Below are 24,635 nucleotides of genomic sequence, written 5' to 3'. Positions count from 1 at the left end.
GGCCACTATTTTCTCGAGTGTTCAGTTCAGGAATTTAGCAACAAAAACTCAAAAACATTTGTTCAAAACACCCAAACCTGGGAATAATTTAGGTTTCCAATTCTTTTGTTGTTAATTAGACAGATTTCAGAAGTGTATTCCAAATGAATATACTATATTGAAAACAATCCAGAGAGAACTGTTTGGTCTTGTCTTTTCTGTTTATAGAGTGATATCAGCAACGCACAATTGAAATTGACCCCCAGCACCCTGTAATGCAGTCTGAATAGATATAAAAATCAAGACCTTTCATGGCTGACAATCACACTTTGCCACCAGCCCCCTCCCCACTATTTCCCCCATCCAAGCCATGGCACTCCTATGGATTAAGAATGTTGTGGGCAGCATGACCAGGGCAGTGCTCAGCACTGGTTGGGCAGCACCTCGAGTGCAGTGTCCAGTTCTGGGTCCCTCAATTTAGGAAGGACATGGAGGGGCTGGAGTGTATACAGAAAAGGACAACAAGGCTGGTGAGGGGTCTGGAACAAAAGTGACGAGAGGAGCGGCTGAGGGAGCTGGGGATATTCATCCTGGAGAAGAGGGGGTTCAGGGGAGACCTCATAACTCTCTGCAACTCCCTGAAAGGAGGGTACAGCTAGGTGGGGGTCGGGCACTTCTTCCAGAGAACAGTGACAGGACAAGTGGTCACAACCTTAAAGATGCACAAGGGGATGTTTAGGCTGAACATTAGGAAATATTCTTCACAAAAAGGGTGATTGCACATTGGAATGAGCTGCCCAGAGAGGTGGGCGAGTCACTGTCTTTGGAAGTGTTTCAGCATAGACTGGATGTGGCACTGAGTGCCATGGTCTGGGTGACAAGGTGGTGTTGGGCCACAGGTTGGTCTTGATGTTCTCAAAAGTCTTTTCCAGCCTGAGTGATTCTGTGATGATTGTGGCACTGCAGGGCCCTGGGGAAGCAAGGGGCTATTGTGACACTGCAGGGCTTCATGGAATTGAGAGGACCAGAGTGTCTCTGTGTATGACATGGCACCACAGAGCCAAGGGGCCACTGTGACACTGTGGGGCCACATTTCGGGATGGCTGCCAGGCAGCCCTGGCTCTGACCAACGTCGTCTGCAGAGGAACAAGAAACTCACAGCTCATGTGAACACAATTTCTGGCTGACTGCAGAGGCCACGACAAACCTGAGTGGTTTCCCTCCCATCCCCAGCCCTTGCTGGCCCCAGGGGCTGATGGCATTTGTGCTCACTCAGCTCCATCTCCCCACAGCAGCACCATGGGGGTGCTGACGCCTGCTCTGTGCAGTGCAAACAGGGGCTCCTGAGCCAGTGCTGCTGTGTCTGTGCCTGCAAGGATGCGGCACCTGTGTGAGCTGGGGGAGAGGCCAGGGCTGCAGAGGGGGGATGTTGTTGGCAGGTGCATGAGGACGCTCTGGGACGCTGCCTTGGGGTGTCCAGCGCAGTGGGGATGGATCAGCTCCTGCTCTGCTGCTCCTTGCCAGGGTCTCCCCCTTGCAGGGACCTTGCAGAGCACCAGCCATGCTGTTTGCCCCCAGCCTGCCCACGGCCAGCCTGGGGCTGCTTATGGGGGTTTTCTCTGCTCAGCATTGGCCTGGCCAAGTGTAGAGAGAGCCTGGCCAAGGAGCCTGGAGCCCCCAGGCCCTGCCCTGAGGCGTCAGCGCTGCTCCAGCAGTGCCCATGGCCTGTCCCTGCTGCAGCCCCGGCACTGCCACCCCCAGGGCTGTGCCCGGCCCTGAGAGCACTCAGGCCCTGCAGCAACACGAGGGGCAGGAGGGCAGCGGGGCAGTGGCACGGGAGCAGCACTGGCAACACCAAGTGCTGCTGCTGCTGGGCACAGCTGCTGTGCCAGCACTGATCTGCCCCAGCTCTGCACACAGACATTGCTGCTGCAGCTCCAGAGAAAGGGACAAAAAGGACCTCTTTGCAAAAACTTTGCTGGGAGATCCTTTTGTTTGTTTAAAGGCACCAAGAACACAGCCCCTCATTGACACAGTCTGTGGCCACAGGAAAGATGGAGAAAATGAAAAATAGTACAATGAAAGGATTTTCTTTGTGACAATATGAAGAACTTAAAACAAAGTAAAAATATCCTGCAAGCAAATGAAAAAAAAGTGTCAAAGAGGACTTTTATTAGAAGTGATTTACAGAAAATGGCAAGCAGTTTAATGCTTCCAATACCATCCTGTCATCAGTGTCCACACTGCTGCCTTGAGCTCCTGGTTCCTCAGGCTATAGATGAGGGGGTTCAGGGCTGGAGGTACCACTGAGTACAGAACTGACAGTGACAGATCCAGGGATGGGGAGGAGATGGAGGGAGGCTTCAGATAGGCAAATGACGAAGTGCTGACAAACAGGGAGATCACAGCCAGGTGAGGGAGGCAGGTGGAAAAGGCTTTGTGCTGTCCCTGCTCAGAGGGGATCCTCAGCACGGCCCTGAAGATCTGCTCATAGGAGAAAATAATAAACACAAAACAACCAAATAGCAAACAAACACTGATAGCAATGAGCGCAAATTCCCTGAGGAAGGAGTCTGAGGAGGAGAGCTTGAGGATATGTGGGATTTCACAGAAGAACTGTCCCAGGGCATTGCCATGGCACAGGGGCAGGGAAAATGTATTGACCGTGTGCAGCAGTGAATAGAGAAAGCCACTGGCCCAGGCAGCTGCTGCCATGTGGGCACAAGCTCTGCTGCCCAGGAGGGTCCCGTAGTGCAGGGGTTTGCAGATGGACACATAGCAGTCATAGCACATGATGGTCAAGAGGGAAAGCTCTGCTGAAGTGAAAAACACAAAGAAAAACAGCTGTGCAGCACATCCTGAGTAAGAGATGTTCCTGGTGTCCCAGAGGGAATTGTGCATGGCTTTGGGCACAGTGGTGCAGATGCAGCCCAGGTCAGTGAGGGCCAGCTTGAGCAGGAAGAAGAACATGGGGGTGTGCAGGTGGTGGCCGCAGGCTATGGCGCTGATGATGAGGCCGCTGCCCAGGAGGGCAGCCAGGGAGATGCCCAGGAAGAGGCAGAAGTGCAGGAGCTGTAGCTGCTGCGTGTCTGCCAATGGCAGCAGGAGGAAGTGGCTGATGGAGCTGCTGTTGGACATTTCTTCTCTCTGGGCATTGTGAGCTGTTGAAAGAAAACATTGACAAGTTAAGATCAGAATATTTGCCTGGATTCTATACTATTTTATTTGGAATCCGATCAACACACTGCTCTTCCATGGAGGGAACTTTGCTAAACTTTTTTGAGTTAGAGTATTTGCTGCTGCTGAGTTACTTCCTCATCCTCCGCATTGCTCTCAGCCTGGACACTGGGGAGCCTAGAGGGAAAACAGGGCTCCCTGTGCCCCAGTGCAGTCACATCTGCTGGTACCACACAGCTGCCTTTCAGTCATTTCACCTCTCTCTATTTCAGGGTGACTCACATTAAACATGCTTTCAAAAAAACACCCTTTTTGAAGTGTCTAATTTCAAAATAATTTTCCTTAAACTCTTTTTTGCTTTGTGCAGATGAAGAGAGAGAGGGATATCAAGGGTTGCTCTTGCTCTCTGCTGCCTGGAGTTGTGCCTACTGGGAGATATTTCTCTCTATCCAAGACTTTTCCCTGTCAGTGCTTCAGAGCCCAGCCCAGCCCTGGGGGCTCAGCTCTGCCCTGCACACCCCTCCCAGCACAGGGCACTGCCCAGGAGCATCTCACTGCCAGCAGGGCCTTAAGGGCAGCTCAGACAAACTGAAATGCTGCAAGCCAAGGTGCTGCTGCTGCTGTCTGTAGGCAGAGGAGGGTGAGGAGGCACTTTGGGAGGGAGATCAGAGACAGATCTGCTGATCCCTAGTGGGACAGTGCAGGGGTCTCAGTGACACAGACACACCTGACAGCCCCTTTCCCTTCCCTTGAGGAGAAAGCTGAGAGCAGCCCTGGCCATCAGCACCATCTCCACAGCAGGAGGAATCTGCCCTGATGGGGGTGGCTCCTTCCACCTCCAGCTTCTCCCCACAGTCCATGGGGAGCTGCCAGGCAGGCTGAGCGCTGCCCCTGGCAGGTGGCACATGCCCTGGGCTGGCCAAGAGCCCTGAGGGCTACAGGAGCTGCTCCGCAGGACAGTCCTGGGCAGCCCTGGCTGCAGCCCCAGCTTCAGCCCCTGCAGCCGTCCCTGGCAGCAGAAGCCATCCTGCCCTGTCCCTCTGATGGTGCCCAGGGCAGCCCCGCTCTGCAGCACATCCTCCTCCTCCTCGTGTGCCTCAGAGAAACTGGGAGAGTCCTCCTGACACATCCCCCAGGCTGTGGGCTGTGCTGGCTCCAGGACATCCCTCCAGGAGCACAGGGGACATTGCCCTGCACCCACACACTCACCATGTCCAGGGCTGTGAAGATGTTTCCCCAAGTGAAGTCTCAGCTCAATGTCTTCCCAGTCCTGATTGCCTTTAGCCTGTCTGTGCCTGGCTCCTGTCCCCTCAGTGCCTGCAGGCAGTGCCCTGAGCCCTGCTGGGCTGGGAGAGGAGCTGCTCCTCAGCAGAAATGTCTTTTTGAAGCTTTTCCTGGTTGCTAGTATCTCTCTCTGTGCCAGGAGACACAACACAATGACTTTAATGACCTGCTCAGGAGTTTGTTCTTTTTTAAACTAGATTCTGTCCCTGAGAGAGTGTTTTTCAAAAAAACCTCTAAAGAACTCAAAATTAAATTGAAACTTCAAAGTTTCTTGAAGTTTTAATGGGTCCCACTGAGAGACCTCGCTAAGAAAGTCTTCCAGGGTTCCGGTTAGAGCAGAACAATGGAGGCACTGGAGACAAGTAGGAACAAGCAATGTAAAGGTGTCTCTGGTGCTGAGCAAACCTGGATGTGTTTCAGGAATGCAGAGGGGCAAGGTCTGAGCCCCAGCCCCTGCCAAGGCAGATCCTGTCCCTCCCTCATTGCTCAGGGCTCTTCCCAGGGCACTGGGCTCTGCGGATGTGCAATGCCAAGGGCAGGACCATGGGGCGGCCCCTGCCAGGCTGCTGAGCAGGGACAAGGAGGCAATGAGGCCCCAGCCCAGCAAGGCTCACTTGTCCCCTGCTGGCCTCAGGCCCAGGGCCAGCAGCCATGGCCCAAGTGCTGCAGCAGTTGGCTCTGGCAGGGCCTTTCAGCTGCTGCCCATCCCTGTGCCCTCTGCAGCCCAGGCTGTCCTACGGTGTCCATGCCCTGCGCCTCTGTCCTTGCAGGCTGTCGTCATCCCCCTGGCTGCCCCACCTCGCTGGCCCTTCCTTTGCTGACAGCTCTGTGTCCTGCCTGCCTCTGCCTGGCCACACAAAGCCTTGGGCTGCTCCAGACTCCTTCTGGCGGATGTGCTGCTCCACAGCCCTGCCCTGAGAGAGAAATTCCTTTAGTTTTGTGTCTAGCAGGTGCCCTTGGCTTTAATTCTTTCTTTCTCCGGCTGTTCTCTACTGTGTCAAAAGTATCCGCTATCCCTGAAAACACCCTTCAATCCCTCCCAGGGCTCTCCTCTGCTGTCCGCAGTCTCCACTCCACTGAGTACAGAACTCCATTATTCATATAGAGTGTTCATGTGCTTGCAGCCTCCGAACCCCACCTTGGGAGATTATTGGCTCTCTCCCATGTGGTGGCAAATGAAAACATTCTTCTCATAGTCTAGGAAAATGACCAGAGAACAATATAGCATGACCTTTGTGTCCTGGCTACTTTTGTCTGGGTGCAATCCTCGGGTAGATGCAATTTGAAATATAGAATCCCAGTTTTGGCCATTGACACCTTGGTGAGAATAGCAGCTCTTTTCCATTGGAAGGAAAGCACTGAGCCCCAGTGTTTGGTGGTAGATGAGATAGCCTTCAGGAGGCCAAGGCAAGCCAGATTGGTACTGACAGATTTTGTCTGGGATCTATCCTTGGATATACAGAATTTTAGAGGTGGAATATCAATTTCTGACATGGATGTCTGAAGGAGAATGATTCTTCTTGTCCATAGGAAGGAAAGCACAGAACATTGGTATTTCAGGGGCAGATAAAAGGTGGCCATCAGAGGCCAAGGCCAGGCAGACCTCTCTATCCTGGAAGCTTTTGTCTTAAAAGAACCTTTGGATATAAGGAATTTTGGAGGTGGAATTCCACATTCAGCCATCCCTGCGTAGATAAGAAGGATGCTTCTTTTCCATAGGTAGGAAAGCACAGAGCCCAAGTGTATGAAAGGCAGAAGAGGAGACTGGTGGTTCATGGGAGGCCAAGACAGCCAGACCTTTTTGGCCTGACAGCTTTTGTCATGGAGAAATCCTTGGATATACAGAACTTGGGAGGCTGAATCTCGATTTTGACCATGGACACCTTGATAAAACAGAAGATTCTTTTCCATTGGAAGGAAAGCACAGAGCCCCAGTGTTTCAAAAGCAGGTGAGAGGCAGCCTCCAAGAGGACAAGGGCAGCCAGACCTCTCTGTCCTGGCAGCTTTCATTTGGGAGCAATCCATGGATGTACAGAGTTTTGGAAGTGGAAGCCAAATTTTGGCCATGGGCACCTGGTCGAGGTGAATGTTTTTTCCATAGGAAAGAAAAGTGTGAAGCCCAAGTATTTTGGAAGAAGATGAGGGGTGAGCACCATAGGCCAAGCCAGCCTGACCTGTCTCTCCTGGCATCTTTCATCTGGGGCAATCCTTGGACATAGGGATTTTTGGAGGTGCAATATCAATTTTGGCCATGAGCGCCTGGCATGGAAGGAGAGTTATTTTCATTAGGAAGGAAAGCCCCAGTGTTTCAAAATGCAGATGAGAGCCAGCCAACAGGAAGCCAAGGCCAGCCAGACTTGTCAGTCATGGCAGCTTTTGTCTCAGAGTTATCCTTGGATATAAGGAATTCTGGAGGTGGAATCCCAAATTTGGCCATGGGTCCCTGGATGTCAAAGATGCTTTTTTTCCCCATAAGAAAGAAAAGCACAGGGGTCCCAGTGTTTGAAAGCAGATGAGAAGTGACCCCTGGGTAGCCAAACCAGCCAAATCTGTTTGTCCTGACAGATTTCATCTAGGAACAATGGAAAATTAGGAAATTAGCAGCAGGAATCCAAATTTTTGCCATGGCCACTTCAACAAGAAGGATGGTTCTTTTCCACAGGAAGGAAATCTCAGAGACCCAGTGTAATAAATAAAGGGCCTTTTGTTCGTTCCCTGACAGGCTTTAGACCTTGAAGGAATATTGCCAAAGACTTGTGAGGCCAGGATGTTAATTGTTCTGCTTTGATCCTCTGACAGACAGACCTTGAAAAAGATATCGCTAGAACTTGTTAATTGTTTTGCTCTGCTTGATAGGCCTTAAAGTAAAAAACCAGAATGTGTTCTGCTTGCATAATCACATATTGTTTTAAGTGCCAAGAAAGGAGTCAGTGGCTGAGGAAGACTACTCACTCTTATCTTCCGACCACCAGAAAGCAGAAAAAGACCCCCTAGCAACTGGAGGAGCATGCGCAGAACTACTGGAGGAGGAGCACGTAACCCGAAAACTGAACAGCATAAAAGAAACAAACTAAGGGGGGTGGGGTGCGACAGTTAGTGGAGTGAGACCCCTCTGTCGCCCAGCGCTGATTTTGCTTTTGCTTTCTGTAACCAATAAATCTTTTAAATTGTTATTCGATCTTTTATGGCCCATTGCGCTCATTTATAACAAATTTTGGTCTTGTGCCTCGGATCGAGATTTTGGAGGGGCTCTCTGCCTGCGGGGAGGCGTGCCCCACCATTTTGGTGGCCCCGGGGACACGGGTCCTATCCTAACCTCGACCGATGAACCTAAAATTAAGAAAGCAAAAGCAAAGGTAGGAGGGCCCGGTTGACCCCTTAAATTTTGTGCACAAAGTCCGGACGAAGACGCAGGACGCGTAAGTATAAGGGATCCGTTCGGGCGGGGTCGGGATCCCGGAGTACAATGTGTGGTGTGTGTGTGAGAGGGGGACTGGCAGCCAGATTCCCCAAGAAAGTGTGGACCCTTAGTAGTGCAGTTCCCATTGACCCGCGAGGGCGTGGGCCACAAAACAGGGGAAGAGAAAGTGATTGTTGGTGTGAGTGAAGGTACTCCGGAGGAAATGGGGCAGGGGAAGAGTAAACCTCCTGCAAGTGTTAAACTCCCACCCATACCTAGAGATAGTACCTTGGGATTTTTAGTAGAAAATTGGGACCATTTCCCTGGAACGGAAGGGAAGGATAAGGCAAAAATGATATATTACTGTGTAGAAGTCTGGGGTGGGAAGGAGATTTCAAGAAACATGTTCTGGCCAATATTTGGGTCAACAGAGGATTGGATAAAACAGAGATTAAATATTTGGGTAAATACAAAAAAACCTGTTTGTTTGGAGGAATGTGAGTATGCAAAAATCTGGATAGCCCGTCCTGAGGTTTTTATCTTTAAATTGACCGAAAAAGGGAATAACAAAAATAAGAAAAAGGGAGGTAGGAAAGAAGAAATCCTGATGGTACCCCCTCCGCACGTACCCCCACTGCAGGCCCCAGCCCCCAGTGCACCCCTCCAGAGGAGGATTCGGATTCAGATCATTCGAGCTACTCAGGACCAGTCACTAGAGGGAGATCTAGGAAACAACAAGAAAGTTTATTCCCATTAAGAGAAATGCCTATGGGGGGGTCCTCAGGCAGGAATATGATTTATATCTGTGCCTCTCAGTTCAGGGGATGTTAGGGAATTTAAGAAGGAAATGGGACACTTATTAGAAGACCCGCTGGGAGTTGCTGAAAGAGTGGACCAATTTCTGGGTCCTAATATGTATACCTGGGATGAATTACAGGCCATTTTGAACATCCTGTTTACGGCCGAAGAGAAAAATATGATTAGGAGGGAGGGCATGCGTATCTGGGACGCCCAACACGCTCAGGGTCCTGCAGCTAACACCAAATGGCCCCTTCAAAATCCTCAGTGGGATCATCAGAATCCTGCACATCGAACACACATGCAGGACCTGAGGACAGTCATAGTTCAGGGAATTAGGGAATCAGTCCCGAGAGGCCAGAACATCAATAAAGCATTTAATGAGAGACAAAAGAAGGATGAAACCCCCACAGAGTGGTTAGAGAGGTTGAGAAAGAATTTCCAGCTTTATTCAGGAATGGATCCAGATGGTCAAATGGGACAGGCAGTGTTGAAGGTACATTTTGTGTCTAAATCTTGGGAAGATATAAGGAAGAAGATACAAAAGCTGGAAGATTGGCAGGATAGAGGCTTAGATGAGCTATTGAGAGGGGCCCAAAAGGTGTATGTCCGAAGGGAAGAGGAAAGTCAGAAATGGCAAGTTAGAATGATGGTTGCTGCGGTACGAGAAAGTAGGGAACAGGGTCAGAGGGAGACACAGAGGCGGCCAGTAAGAGAGCTTAAGGAGTCTAGGGATTCAAGGGAGAGACAGGACATTAAGGTGTGTTTTTATTGTGGGAAAAAAGGACATTTCAAGAAAGAGTTTAGGGTCAGGATTCGGGATGAAAAGGAGTTCAAGACAGATTAGAGGGGTCAAGGGCTCTATCTCTTGGGGACACGGAAACATCATAAGGAGCCCTTGATAAAACTGAAGGTGGGTCCCCATGGCCAGGAAATAGTTTTTGTGGTTGACACAGGAGCTGAAAGATCAACTATTCAGTTTTTGCCAAAAGGATGTAGTCTATCTAAAGAGTCTGCCACGGTAGTAGGAGCAAAGGGAGAACCCTTTGAGGTGGGGGTTATTAAAAGGGTGACAGTTGAATCAGAATCAAGAATTGGGTTGGGAGACTTCTTGTTAGTATCAGAATCTGAATATAATCTATTGGGGAGAGATATGATTATAGAACTAGGAATTAGGATAGAGGTAGTAGAGAAGGAACTACAAATTAAACTCTGTCCTCTCAGAGTGGAGGACGAAGAAAAGATAAACCCTGAAGTATGGTATAATCCAGGAAACGTGGGGCAGCTAAAAATAGCCCCATTTTCGGTGATTATTAGAAATCCGGAAGTCCCAGTAAAAATAAAGCAATATCCCATATCCCCTGAGGGTCGATGGGGATTAAAACCTGAGGTAGATAGATTGTTGAGCAAGGGGTTGCTAGAACCATGCATGTCACCCTTCAACACACCGATACTCCCTGTGCGCAAATCAGATGGCACTTATCGGTTAGTACACGACTTGAGGGAAATTAATAAACGCACAGTGGCTCGGTTCCCCGTGGTGGCAAATCCATATACACTCTTAAGTAAATTGGGGCCTAATAACTTATGGTATAGTGTCATAGATTTAAAGGATGCCTTTTGGGCTTGCCCTCTCAACGAGGCAAGCCGGGATTACTTTGCATTTGAATGGGAGGACCCCGATACAGGAAGGAGGCAACAGCTGAGGTGGACAGTGTTACCCCAGGGGTTCACAGAATCTCCAAATTTGTTTGGACAGGCATTGGAACAAATTTTGCAGGATTACCAAACAGGACCGGGAGTAACCCTGATACAATATGTAGATTATCTGCTTCTGGCAGGAGAACATGAGGAGGATGTAAGGAAAGAAAATATAAGGCTGTTGAATTTTCTGGGACTTAAGGGGTTAAAACTTTCTAAGACTAAACTTCAGTTTGTAGAGGAGGAGGTAAAATATTTGGGGCACTATTTAAAGAAGGGAGAGAAAAGAATAGACCCTGAAAGGATCCAAGCAATTATATCACTACCTATTCCAAAAAACAAGAGACAAGTTCGTCAAATTTTAGGACTTACTGGGTACTGCAGGCAGTGGATTGAAAATCATAGCAGTAAAGCTAGATTTCTTTACCATAAATTAACACAGGAAGGGCTAATGAAATGGAGTCAAGAAGACACAGAGAAACTTCAGGAATTAAAGGAAAGTTTGGTCCATGCCCCGGTCTTAAGCCTCCCGGATGTGAGGAGACCATTTTTCTTATTTGTAAACATAGAAGAGGGTATTGCATTTGGGGTACTTACTCAGGATTGGGCAGGGAAAAAGAAGCCTGTTGCATATTTATCAAAAATTTTAGATCCTGTGAGTAGGGGCTGGCCAACCTGTTTACAAATAGTGGCCGGATGTGCCCTATTGGTGGAAGAAGCTAGAAAAATTACTTTTAATGGTAATCTCAAAGTAATGTCCCCTCACAACATCCAGAGCGTATTACAGCAAAAAGCAGAAAAATGGATTTCAGATGCTAGGCTTCTAAAGTATGAAGGAATTCTGGTAGAGGCACCCAATTTGACGTTAGAAATCACTGCACTACAGAACCCGGCCGCATTTTTATACAGGGAACCGGAGCATGAGTGTTTGACCCATGACTGTATAGCTACAATAGAGGAGCAGACGAAGATTAAACCGGATTTAGAAGAAGAGGAATTAGAAAGTGGTGAAAGACTTTTCGTGGATGGATCCTCCAGGGTAATAGAAGGGAAAAGAAAATCAGGGTATGCAATAGTGCAGGGTCAGAACCTACAGGTGGTAGAGTTGGGTGCATTAGATAGATCATGGTCTGCCCAGGCATGTGAATTATATGCAATATTAAGGGCCTTGAAACTTCTTGAGGGGAAGGAGGAGACAATATATACTGATTCTAGATATGGATTTAGAGTAGTCCATACATTTGGAAAGCTATGGGAAGAAAGGGGCCTTATTAACTCACAGGGGAAGGATTTGATACACCAGAAACTTATAGTTGAGATATTAAAAGCTCTGAGAGGGCCGACAAGGTTAGCAGTGGTTCATTTAAAGGGACACCAACGAGGAATAGATTTAAAAAGCAGGGGGAATAACGCTGCAGATCAGGAAGCAAAACAGGCAGCCCTAAAGGAAATGGTCCTAAAAGAAAAAGGGGGGCAAAGGGGAAAAGATGGAGTCAAGGACGGTGAAAACACTGACACAATTTTTACGGATGAGGAGAAAGAGAGACTTAGAAGAATGGGTGTTACAGAGGAAGCAGGAAAGTGGATATTAGCAGACGGCTGGGAAGTGCTACCAAAGGCAATAGCTCAGAGGGTATTGTATAAGTTACATCAGAAAACTCATTGGGGAGCCCAGGGGCTGGTGGATCATTTTGCCGCTAGGTACATGAGCATCGGGCTCCACGATATAGCTAAACATATCACAAAGGGATGTCCTACCTGTTTGCGGGAAAATCGAAATAACCTCAGAAAACTACCCTATGGGGGAAGGCCTCTAGCAAAACAACCCTTTGCAAATATTCAAGTGGATTTTACCGAATTGCCAAAGGTGGGGCGGATTAAATATCTTTTAGTAGTAGTAGATCATCTTACTCATTATGTGGAAGCCTTCCCGACATCAAGGGAAACCGCATGAACAGTAGTAAAAGCCCTGCTGGAGGAGATAGTCCCCAGGTATGGTGTACCAGAAACAATTGACTCTGATAAGGGGCCGCACTTTACATCAAAGGTAACTCAGGAGCTGGCAGCAGCATTAGGAATAAAATGGGAACAACATACTCCTTGGCACCCTCAAAGTTCAGGCCGGGTAGAAAGGATGAATGGAGAAATAAAAAAACAACTTACTAAATTGGTACTAGAAACAAAATTATCATGGGTTAAATGCATTCCTCTAGCCTTGCTGAACATTCGGACTCAACCCCGGGCGGATTTGGGAATTTCCCCATTCGAGATGTTATATGGCATGCCCTATAGTTTAGAAAAGGCACAGACAAACCCAAATGTTAGTGAATGATACATTAACGAGTATGTAATATCTCTGATGAAATTCAAAAAACAGCTATGGGAAAAAGGAATGTTAGTTCAGAGACCACCATTAGATCTTGTATTACATCAGGTTCAGCCCGGGGACTGGGTACTGGTCCGAAGTTGGAAGGAAAATCTGATAACACCCAAGAGGGAAGGACCTTACCAGGTGTTGCTTACAACAGACACAGCAGTACGCACTGTGGAAAAAGGGTGGACTCACGCAAGCCGAATCAAGGGACCAGTAGATCCGTCTAAATTCACCAATGACCCTGGGTGGGAAGTGAAGGGCACACCTGGGAGCCTGAAACTGACACTTAAGAAGTGAGTAAGCTCTAATTAAAAGACAAATTACATTATTCTCACCCCACCACAGGTATGAGACTTCTTCCACATGGGAGATAGACTGTGGGATCCAACATATTATTCCTTCCTAGTAGAGCTCCGAGCAACAGGAGCACCAGTGGGGGGGGGAAGATCTGCTGAATACAGCAGTAAGAATAAGATGTAATGCTGAAAATTGCTGGGGGAATTGTAACCCTTTTGTATGCTTTATTTGTTTAGTTTGTAAGGAGGAGTGGTGGACCCATTGCAGCAACAGTTACCCTCCAAGGGGGAGTGTGTAAAAATTGTTATTCGGACCAAAGGCTACTCACCTCTCAGGTCCTGACTGCCAAAGTGGCTGCCAGAGAACTTTTAAGAGGGTCTGAAGGGTGGTGGAAAATTTTTACAAAGGGGATAAACCCCCAGTTCTATTGTTATCACTCTAATGAACCTGCCCCATTTGTGGCTAGGATAGTAGCCGCCCTGTGCAGACGGTGGGTACCTGAACTCAGTTGTTATACCCCTCAAATTAAGAACCGCAAGTGGTATAAATATATAAAACTTATCAAAAAGCATGGGTCAAACACCCCTCCTGAAGAATACTCCTGCTGCCGAGAAGATGGAACTCCCCATAGCTCGATGCAAATGAGTTGATGGGCAAGGTAGAGGAGATGAGAGCAGTGGAGGAGGGCGCCCGAGCAAAAGGGGAAAATGAAGAACAGGTACCCAGAGCCGTCGAGAGTCCAGGGAAAGGGAAAAGTCTGAGGTAAATTGGGAGGAAAATAAAAAGAGCAGTTGTGGAAAATGGGGAAGCTACCACCTCCAATTAGGAATCCTATATATAATGCTTTTGAAATCTGCGCTTGCAAGCCATGAACCTTTTAAATGGTCATTAATAAGGTGGGAGGACCAGAAAGTACTTAGTACAGTGGTGACTTCAGGAACCCCCTCGTTTAACTGCTACCTTTGTGACTTAACCCAAACGCACCCATGCTTGAACAAGGGGGGATTTTATTTTTGTCCGGCATCCAATCCAGGAAAACCTTATTGTAATTATCCTGGAGAATTTTATTGCGGATACTGGGGATGTGAGACAGTGGCTTTCGGATTTTCCCCGGGAGGAGGGAAGGACCAGTAATTTTAATAATTTTAGGGCTTGCTTTTGACCCCTTTATTTTCAACAAAATAATTAGCATTGTAAAAAGCAGGTTAGAAGCCGCTCATCTCATGTTAATAGGAGCAAAATATGAAGCCTTAAATGGGGAAGAGGTAAAAGATTATCTGGAGTTAAGTAGGAGGGAATTACAAAGATTTAGCGAACAAAAGTAATAATATAGAAAAAGGGGGGACTTGTAATAAATAAGGCGCCTTTTGTTCGCTCCCTGACAGGCTTTAGACCTTGAAGGAATATTGCCAAAGACTTGTGAGGCCAGGATGTTAATTGTTCTGCTTTGATCCTCTGACAGACAGACCTTGAAAAAGATATCGCTAGAACTTGTTAATTGTTTTGCTCTGCTTGATAGGCCTTAAAGTAAAAAGCCAGAATGTGTTCTGCTTGCATAATCACATATTGTTTTAAGTGCCAAGAAAGGAGTCAGTGGCTGAGGAAGACTACTCACCCTCATCCCCCGACCACCAGAAGGCAGAAAAAGACCCCCTAGCAACTGGAGGAGCATGCGCAGAACTACTGGAGGAGGAGCACGTAACCCGAAAACTGAACAGCATAAAAGAAACAAACTAAGGGGGGTGGGGTGCAACAGTTAGTGGAGTGAGACCCCTCTGTCACCCAGTGCTGATTTTGCTTTTGCTTTCTGTAACCAATAAATCTTTTAAATTGTTATTCGATCTTTTATGGCCCATTGCCCTCATTTATAACACCCAGTACTTGAGGGGCTGATGAGGAACAGCCCTCGACATGCCAAGGTCAGCCAGACCTGTCAGGTGGTCCCAGGAGGCCCAGACAGACAGACCTGTTCTGTGTTCCCTTGGTTCCACGGGGCCCCAGAGTGCACCAGTGTTCCCCTTGCTTACATGAGCTCCCTCTAGTGTCACAATACTCTCCTTGTTACAATATTCGCCATGTCACAATGTTCTCTTTGCTTCTGCAGTGCCACCATGGCCCCTGGTGTCCATGCAGCCCTGCTGTTTCACAGTGGCTCCTTGGTTCTACGGCCCCACTGCTTCATCCCTGACCCTTGGTTCCATGGGATCCCAGAGTTTCACAATTGTCCCCCTGATTCCATGAGGCACCAGACTGTCACAATGGTCTCTTTGGTTCCATGAGGTTCCATGGTGTCTCCATGGTGTCCTTGGACCCGCATTGTCACAACTGACCCAGGGTTCCATGAGGTTCCACGGTGTCACCATGGTCGCTGTCAGAGGCTGGATGAGATCAATGTCCCAGACACCTCGGGATGAGCTGTCAATCAGTCACACAGGGGGCTGGTGCTGACCCAGGCTCTGATTGCCCCAGCAATCACAAGTCCCACCTGGGGGAGGGCCACGAAGGCCCAGGGGCTTAAAACACGGGGCAGGAGCTCAGCCCATGGTCTGTACCCTGCCTTCTCCTGGGTCTGTGTCTCACCCACACTGGAACCCCAGGAGTTGGTAGCCATGTGTGTGTCTTTCTACAGAGCTTCTGTCTTTTCTTTGTCTGTCTCTCCTCTCCTAAAGCTCTTTATATGGGATATTAGGTATCTCAACAACTGAAATGTTTAAGGGTTTCTAAGGTTAAATGGGTTATGTTAATGAAGTTCCTGCTATGACAAGTGTTTTATGTTGAATTGGATGTTGTATTAAATCCTTTTCAAGCATTCCTTATTTCTCTATACTTTGCCAGTAAAATTTTTTGTCATTTTGACCCCCACTGCTATTGCTATTGCTGGAGATGTGTTAATGACGACAAACTATAACTAGAAATAAAAATACAGTATTACTGTGGTGGCAAACTGCCTGCACATGAGGCTGTTGTGATTTAACACCTGTCGTGGCAAAATGGGGAGGGGGAACATGGACCTTCCTTCCATCCATTAGGGCAGTTTATTCCTGAAATAATAAAGTGAACATAATAAAGTGAACATTAATAAAGTGAACATAAAAGGCCAGGCCCTTGAAAATGCAGGAAGACCCAGCCATAATCCCAGTGGTCCTGCAGGGCCAGAAGGCAGAATGACTGCAGGCAGGAGCCCTTTCTACAGAAACTCTTTTGAAATGCAGGAGTGTTGCTGGTATTTATTTACTGCTCGTTTTCTTGAGCCTCAAACCCACAAACAGGTGTTTTACAAACAGCTAAATGTTAGAGCTGTTTATTCACCATGAAATGATGTGGGAAAGGGAGATAACTGGGCTTACAAGAAAGAATTATTTTGGGATACCATCCTTCTCTCCACACTCACACAGGTCTGTCAGAGATAGGGAAGGGATGTGGCAGCAGCAGAGGGCTAAGCAGGCACACCACTGGGGGAAGGATGGCAGGAGGCTGCTGGCACACAACAGGAAATCTTTGGGTAGGCAAGGCTGTCAACTCACTGAACTAGCATGGTGATAAATGAAGATTCCAGAATCAATCACTGATATCAAACATCCATGTTTTATTGACCATTTTATGACCATTACAAATAAACTTGCTTTCATTTTGGAATACAGTTGATTGTGGGGGAATGGGAGGAATACAATTGTAGAAAGGAAGCTGCTCAGCTGTGTTTGAGGCATAAATAAACCACTTGTACAAATAAAACTTTTTGTTTAACAGTTTTTTGAACTTGACTCTAAACATCTTGTATAAATAACATTGATCCAAAGCCCATCAAACTCAACTAAAAGGTGACTGCAGAACTTGGAGGGATTTGGGTTTTATTTTTAAAAAGAAGCGTAACTTCTCTGAAAAAAATAACCCCTTGAGCCATACTGCAAGCTTAATTTCCAGGAAATCTCTGGGAAGAGAAGGGTGTCAACTGAACACACCAATGCTGTGGATGCTGCCTCCACTGTTAGTGTGGCAAGGGAAAAGTGCTTGCAAACAGCTCATTATTTCCTTTTGGGTTCCCTTGACAGGTTTCTAAGTCTTTGGGCCCATCCTAGAGTGTGGCTTCCTGCGGGAGAGGGAGCCCAAGTCCTTTCCCACTGGAAGGACACCCTACTTTGGTACCAAGTTCTGCTCCTGGACACTCACTGAGACCACCAGTGCTTTCAGGCAAATACCCACATGAAAAATGTGCCTCATGTTCCAAATCCAGCCACTTAATCTCTCCTTTATCAGAAGGGATTCCTCTCACTGGAAGCTCTCAGACTCACAACAATGCCCAAACAATCCCAGATCCACTGCAGTTTCCCACCCTCACCAATCCAAATCCCAAAAAGCAGCACAAGTAGGAATCCTCCCTGTGAGCCCCTTCCCTCCAGCACAGGAGACAGGCAGAGCTGTTTCCAGCCACCCATTGGGTGTCATTCTGCCACCCAAACTTAGATCTGACAAGGCTGAAACTGAGCAAGACCCTCAGTAACAATCTGAGTGCAGATTTCCTGTCAGCAATAGGTGTGAATATTGTCCTGTTAGTTATTCATAATAGTTATTGATAATATTCAACATTTATAGACCATCAGCACATGGGGTCATTCAGAAAATTCATTGTACTTGGTCATTTTAAAGGCAGGTACCACCCCTCATCTCTTCTTTTGCAAGGCAGAAAAGCATTGCCCTCAAAAACCACAAAGTTTTCCCAAGGTTAACTAAAAGAACTTAAAACTGTATTTAAAACAAACAAACAAAAATTTGCAGGTGCTTTGCATTGAACAGAAAGAGACTTAACAAAACAGAACTGTTTCTAAGGCTCCAACAGAACAGAGAACATGGAACTATTTACATCCTGGAGACCCAGTTAAGGCACTTGGGTTCCAGTCACAGTCACTGTAAATTCTGTCTCATTCAGTGCATGAGGCCAGGCCGGCTCCTGGTCACATCTCCTGGTTTGTCCAGTAGAAATCTCTGGAACAAAAGGAGGGATAGAGAAAACATTTGCTTGGATCCATCCAACAGGCACATCTGGCAGAAGACAGTCAGTGACTGGACTCACTTTACTCGAAGAGGACCTGCAAAGCTTTTTGACTTCCAGCAGCTGCCTCTTTATGGAGAGGATTTTTACAGCCTCCCAGCCCTTCTGACAGGCCCATCCTGATTATTTTCTTTTGCAAGTTTGCCAGCAGATCATGGCAATGCATTCCTTTGCCCAAAGAGGCCCACAAAACTTCATGTTTTATGGAAAATGACACTACAAAGGCCCCATGGGATGGCAGGTTACAGCTTCAGAGCATTCCCCACTGCTTGCACCACAGGACAACACATTTGCAATGACTAAACTGTACAACCAAAAACATACCAGCAACTACAGGAATTCCTTTTGGCAAATACTGGTCACAAGCCCAGCAAGGAGTCAAAAATTCAAGTGCAGCCCAGCTGCAGCCAAGCAGCAGGTGCTGCCCTGATAAGGCAGCTCTCCCTCTCCCTTTGCTCCAAAAATGTGGAATGAGGAAGCAGAAACTGGGGTGGCTGCAGGGCAAGCCCTGTTTGGTGTCTTCAGAAACCACAGGCAGAGCTGTGAAACAAACACTTACTGTTCAAACTTCACAGTCTTCTTGTCTTGTCTTCATGTGGCAGAGAAGTCACTGGGAAAGGATTCTTCTCATCCCCTGCAGATCCCTGAAAGAGAGAAAGCTGGTCAGAGAAAGGTGCCTAAGGCAACTCCAATATCCTAAATTTCCAGAGAAAATGTTCCTTTGTCCCAGGCATAGTCAATGCTCCAGGCTCTCCCCTTCTCGCCTTCCTCCCCAGCAATCCCTCCAACAATGGCAATGGAGCCTTGGCTCCTCACTTGGCAACTCACAATGCTTTGGAACCATTAAACTTCTCCCAGGCACGGAGAAATTCAGCAGCAGGTTCCTTTCTCAGTGGCTGAGAGAGCAGTGAGGACTGGAAGGAGGAAAATTATCAGGGAAAAGTGAGCTGTTAGAAGGCAGCAAAAACAGTGTGCAGAGTCTGGCTTAAGTCACAGCCCCACCCTTTCCCAAACATCCCAAATCCCACACCCCAAGCCAACAGTAAACAGCCAAGTTTTAACAAACAGCCAGTAAAATCCAGTCTTATAACCCAGAAGTGCAAAGCTGCAAGGGTTATCAACAATTTTGTAAGCAAGCCATAAAACTTGAGGCTTAGATTGCAGCCACACCCAGAGGTTTGCTGTTTCTTATTTTCAACCAAACCACCCTTTCTGTTTATAAACACACTCCTTTTTACACGTCTTGTATTTGCAAGTTGCCTACAATCAGAAATAGTTACTTATCTGAGAGGATGTTTGTGAAGAGAATCACACAGCAGCTGTGGGTTGCAGGAATCCTCCAGCCAACTCTCCTGGATACCCACGTTGATGTCCTGGGATTGTTCCTTGTCATCTTCCTCCACTTTCCTGTGCTTGGCAAACAAAGGATCCTAGTTCCTGCAGGGTTATCCATGGCAGGCAGGGTTATCCATGGCAGGCAGGTCCTGGTTCCTGCAGGGTTATCCATGGCAGGCAGACCCTGGTTTCTGCAGGGTTATCCATGGCAGGCAAGTCCTGGTTCCTGCAGGGTTAACCATGGCAGGCAGACCCTGGTTCCTGCAGGGTTATCCATGGCAGGCAGACCCTGGTTCCTGCAGGGTTATCCATGGCAGGCAGGTCCTGGTTCCTGCAGGGTTAGCCACAGCAGGCAGACGCTGGTTCCTGCAGGGTTATCCATGGCAGGCTGTCCTGGTTCCTGCAGGGTTATCCATGGCAGGTAGACCCTGGTTCCTGCAGGGTTATCCATGGCAGGCAGGTCCTGGTTCCAGCAGGGTTATCCATGGCAGGCTGCCCTGGTTTGAAGGACAGGTGTCTGCCAAGAAAGGCAGAAATTTTCCTTTGAAGCACAGACCCGAATTCCACTCCCCCCAAATATTATAAACGTTTGAATCAAGGACTCTGAGGCAGAGATAAGGGGGTAGGAATAACAGCTCTTTTACTAATATATCTAACTGTACCAGCAGAAACAACAGCAGTTGTTAAAATTACTAACAAAACAGAACAGATAACTCGGTTCCAGTCCTTTCTTTAGCTGTGAGCACGCTCTCTCTCGGCGGGAGCGGAGGTGGGAAGGGGCGGCCGCGGCCACGCCAGTCTCACTGGAGAGCGGGCTGGAGCGGGCAGCTCCTCGCTCACCGTTTGGGTTCTGGTGGTCAGCTGTGTCCGAAGAGACTGGAGGCTGTAGCAGGGCAGATGCAGGGCAGGTGATGGCAGAGGGTCTGGCTCTCCTGCGTTCGGCCGCGTGGCTCCAAGACCGAGAGGATCCTCCTCTCAGCCCCCGGAAACACGAGTCCCCTCCGGGAGCATGAGAGCCTCTCCCCAAGCCGATCCCACCTACCCCTTCTGTCCAGAGCCCGCAAAGATCCGCGGTGTAATCGGCAGCTCCATTGGCATGACAATGGGAAAAATTCTTTAAATTGACACAGCAATAGGAAAAACACTCAACCCCTAACACAGGCAGACCCTGGTTCCTGCAGGATTATCCATGGCAGGCAGGTCCTGGTTCCTGCAGGGTTATCCATGGCAGGCAGACCCTGGTTCCTGCAGGGTTATCCATGGCAGGCAGGTCCAGATTGTCAGTCTCAGCTGTGAGTCTGTTTTGGGTAGTCATGGTCGAGTTTGGTGCACATTGTGCAGCAGTCATGGCTAGCAGTGGTGGCAGCACCACATTTTTCCTCTCAGTTTGGAATGAAGCTTCTGATGCTCTGGACAAGAGAAGGAAATTCATGAATATGATGCACATATAATGTTCTTAAAAACTTGGCTATATCCTGTACCAATTCTTGCCAGTGTCTCAACTAGACAACACTTCCAATGCTGAGAGGCTTCAAGTGAGAGAGACTTTTAATTGGCAGAGATTTTAACATTCAGTAATAACAGCAGCCTAGCAGATTTATGATCATCTGAAATCAGGATGACCAGGGAACTGTGGCAGCAACAAGGAGCCCCAAATAGCTCTCAACCTTGATTCCCCACTGCTCATTTCCACCATTTTTAGTCAGCTTCTCATAGTTTTCAATAACTCACCCATCAGTGAATCCCAGCTGATGGACTGGAGCATCAGAAGAGGAGGAAATGAAGTTCAACACAGTGAGAAGGCTCAGATGTGGGGCTGCACCTCTTGCCTGACTCTGCTGTCCATGGGACAGTCCTCTCCTCTCTTTCAGCACCTCTCCCATGTTTTGGTCCCTACTCACTGCTCACATTCTCTCCAGTTGCTCTGCCTTGGCATAGCTAATGCTGCACAGGGGATGATTTGACACAGACCACAGCACCTGATCCAGAGACCTCTCAGCCCAAAAACACCTCCTACCCCTCCCACTCCAAAAGCCAGCACATGACTAAGGCAGCTGCTTATTTTCCCTGAGGAAAAGGGAGGAAGGAACTCCAGAATTAAAGCTTTTCCATTCCTACTGCAATTGGAACATCCCTTCCCCCAGCCAAACACCAGCCCCATCAGCTCTGAGCTTCCAGAGGATGTCAGAAGGGAAAGGCTCCCTACCCTCACCCACCTACACCTGCAGAGCTGCTTTCTGCACTGTAAAGGCCAATCTGCAGCAGTTGAAGTTGCAGAAAACACACAAAATTAGGAGCAAACAATTGTCTGGACAGAAGACACTGTTCTTCATCTTACCCTTCTGAAGAGAGACTTAGATTTACACATCCCATCACTGCATACTCACTTCAGTTTACTGGAGTCTTTGTTTGTTGAAGGTGAAATTTTTGGGGGATTTTTTTCCTCACTTCTTTTTCTTCCTGGGAGTATCCCCCTTGTCTTCTCTCTAACAGGAAGAAATAAAAAAAGAGGAAAAAACATCAGACCAGTAGAGCTCAGTTTGACAGACTCTGGTTCCAACCTGTGAAGGGAATCTCCACATGGGTTTTTCAAACACCATCTTGGTCATTGTCCAAACCCACCTCCCCCTGCCCCTCTTACCTTCTTCTTTCTAGGGGACTCCTCAGGACTCTTCATTTCTTTTCTCTTCAAGTCTGGCTTCCTTGCAGGCAAGAACAACTTCTCCTCAGGAGGTGAGGGCACTTTCTCTTTGTGCAAATCCCCAGACCTGTGGCCATTGGGGGTGAGAGCATCATGTTCCTGAGCATCTCCTGGGAGCTCAGGCTCCAGAAAGCCTTTGGTGCTGGCCTGGGGGGAGCCCTTGTCCTTTCTCTCCTCAGAGGGCTCCTGAAGAGCCAGCTTTGGGTCTTCACTGTCGGTGGTTTTTGGCTTCTCCACCTCTTTGGCTTCCAGCTGATCCTTGCAGGACTGCTCTGTGACCCACACAGGACCAGGCTCGCTCTTGCCCTTTGTCCTGGTTTGAAGGACAGGTGTCTGCCAAGAAAGGCAGAAATTTTCCTTTGAAGCACAGACCCGAATTCCACTCCCCCCAAATATTATAAACGTTTGAATCAAGGACTCTGAGGCAGAGATAAGGGGGTAGGAATAACAGCTCTTTTACTAATATATCTAACTGTACCAGCAGAAACAACAGCAGTTGTTAAAATTACTAACAAAACAGAACAGATAACTCGGTTCCAGTCCTTTCTTTAGCTGTGAGCACGCTCTCTCTCGGCGGGAGCGGAGGCGGGAAGGGGCGGCCGCGGCCGCGCCGGTCTCACTGGAGAGCGGGCTGGAGCGGGCAGCTCCTCGCTCACCGTTTGGGTTCTGGTGGTCAGCTGTGTCCGCAGAGACTGAAGGCTGTAGCAGGGCAGATGCAGGGCAGGTGATGGCAGAGGGTCTGGCTCTCCTGCGTTCGGCCGCGTGGCTCCAAGACCGAGAGGATCCACCTCCGAGCTCACCGGAAACACGAGTCCCCTCCAGAAGCCTGAGAGCCTCTCCCCAAGCCGATCCCACCTACGCGTTTTGTCCAGAGCCCGCAAAGATCCGTGGTGTAACCGGCAGCTCCATTGGCATGACAATGGGAAAAATTCTTTAAATTGACACAGCAATAGGAAAAACACTCAACCCCCAACATCCATGAAAGCCACGATGTCACATTCAGCCTTTGGTTCCATGGGGTCCCCCACTGTCACATGAACCCTCAGTTCCAGGGGGGCTGCAGTGTCACAATGATCTCCTTGGTTCCGTGGTGCCTGTGGCAGGACATGTACCCACCCCTACCACAGACAGTCGGTGCATAAAGAGATAACCCGGGTGAGAGGCCCAGCAAGGCACCGTCTCTGGTGCCAAAAGGGCTCAGGCCTCAGCTAAGAATCAACATCTTAGCCTGGAGAGCAGATGTGGGAAGAGATAAAAGAAATATTCTTGACTGAGGGACACTGTTTTACAAACTGTAAAAGAAAAAGAGTTATCACAGAGGCAGAAACTGCGACATGCACACCCTGAATGTGTAAAGGACTTCTTCCTGTAGTTTGGACACAGATTCCATGGTTAATTCCCCGGGAATTGAGGGAAAGGATCTCCATGTGAGATCCCACCAACAATTGGATGGTAAGACACATTGAATCCTTAGTGGTATTATTTCTTTGCTAGCTGTAGCATTAAGAGGTACTTTTAACCTCGTGCTGTATATACCTGCTAGAAGTATCTTTTGGTCCTTATTCCTGTGTAGCATTAGTTTAATGTCTCATATCTGTTAGTTTTCTTTCTATTAAATAAATAATTCAATCTATAATACATGGAATCAGCCATTATTAAAGAACTTGCAAAGGAGAGTGTGTTTTGGGGTGCTGGCCACCTCCATAAAGGCACTGCCTGCTGCCAGAGGCCTGGACAAAGGGCAGGGACTTCTCTAAACTCTCACATCCACTCGTAACAGTGTCACACAGTGCCACAATTGCCCCTCGGCCCGACAGGGCCCACAGTGTCACAATGGACTCCTTGATTCTGTGGAGCCCAAAGTGTCGCAAGGGCCCCTTTGTTACTGAGGCCTGTTGTCACAGTGGTCTCCATGATTCCATCAGGCTCTGCAATGTCACAACAGAGCATTGGTTCCATGACACCACACAGCGTCACAATGTTCCCTTGGTTCTGCAGTGCCAGAATGCCCCCTTGGTCCCTGGGGCTCACAGTGTCACCATTGTGCCCTTGGTTCCATGAGTCCCTGCAGTGCCACAATGTCCTTAGGTTAGACACACATTGTCATTATGGTCTCCACAGTTCCATGAGGCCACACTGCTTCCAAATGGCCTCCTTGGTGCCACGATCTCCCTGTTGGGAAGGAGAAGGAGTTGACAGGAAGGTCGTACACATATGTATGCATAACAGAAAGATCTTTGAATGTAGAATCTGAAGAAGGTGTAGAAATGATAGCAAGTTTTGATGTGGAAGAAAAGAATTGCTGAGTGAGTTTTACTGGATAACTAAGAAGGCAAAGAGCAAGAGAGTTGGAAGGGGCTTTTATGACTAAGAACAAAGGATAAATCCACCTCAAACAAAAGATATTCTTACCAAGCAAAAAGATTTTCACAAACAAAAATGCCATGTTGCAAGTAGAGAAAAGATCTCAGAATTTTCCACTGCAGGAAAACTGAAGAACAACTTCTAGCTTAAACTGTAACGTACTAACCTTTTGTGATTG

The 24,635-nt window shown here is 48.0% G+C and overlaps 1 protein-coding gene across 1 annotated transcript; it reads right to left on the bottom strand.

The window, feature by feature from the left end:
* Window positions 1-2,124: 2,124 nt before the first annotated feature.
* LOC130266187 (olfactory receptor 14I1-like) lies at window positions 2,125-4,591 on the bottom strand. Its single transcript, XM_056515555.1, has 2 exons — window positions 4,366-4,591; window positions 2,125-3,140 (listed from the first exon to the last, which is right to left on the bottom strand). Exon 2 carries the CDS (start codon window positions 3,115-3,117, stop codon window positions 2,185-2,187), a length of 933 nt encoding a protein of 310 aa, XP_056371530.1. The 5' UTR covers window positions 3,118-3,140; window positions 4,366-4,591; the 3' UTR covers window positions 2,125-2,184.
* Window positions 4,592-24,635: the final 20,044 nt, after the last annotated feature.

This window comes from Oenanthe melanoleuca, unplaced genomic scaffold, assembly GCF_029582105.1.
Source record: "Oenanthe melanoleuca isolate GR-GAL-2019-014 unplaced genomic scaffold, OMel1.0 S001, whole genome shotgun sequence".
In the NCBI taxonomy this organism is placed as follows: domain Eukaryota; kingdom Metazoa; phylum Chordata; class Aves; order Passeriformes; family Muscicapidae; genus Oenanthe; species Oenanthe melanoleuca.
The sequence above is the reverse complement of the archived record's forward strand: the minus strand, read 5'-3'. Positions and strand labels throughout refer to the sequence as shown.

Bases quoted from the DNA above. Each gene is read 5' to 3' on its own strand.
- LOC130266187 (XM_056515555.1), bottom strand. From the start codon at position 3,117: ATGTCCAACAGCAGCTCCATCAGCCACTTCCTCCTGCTGCCATTGGCA.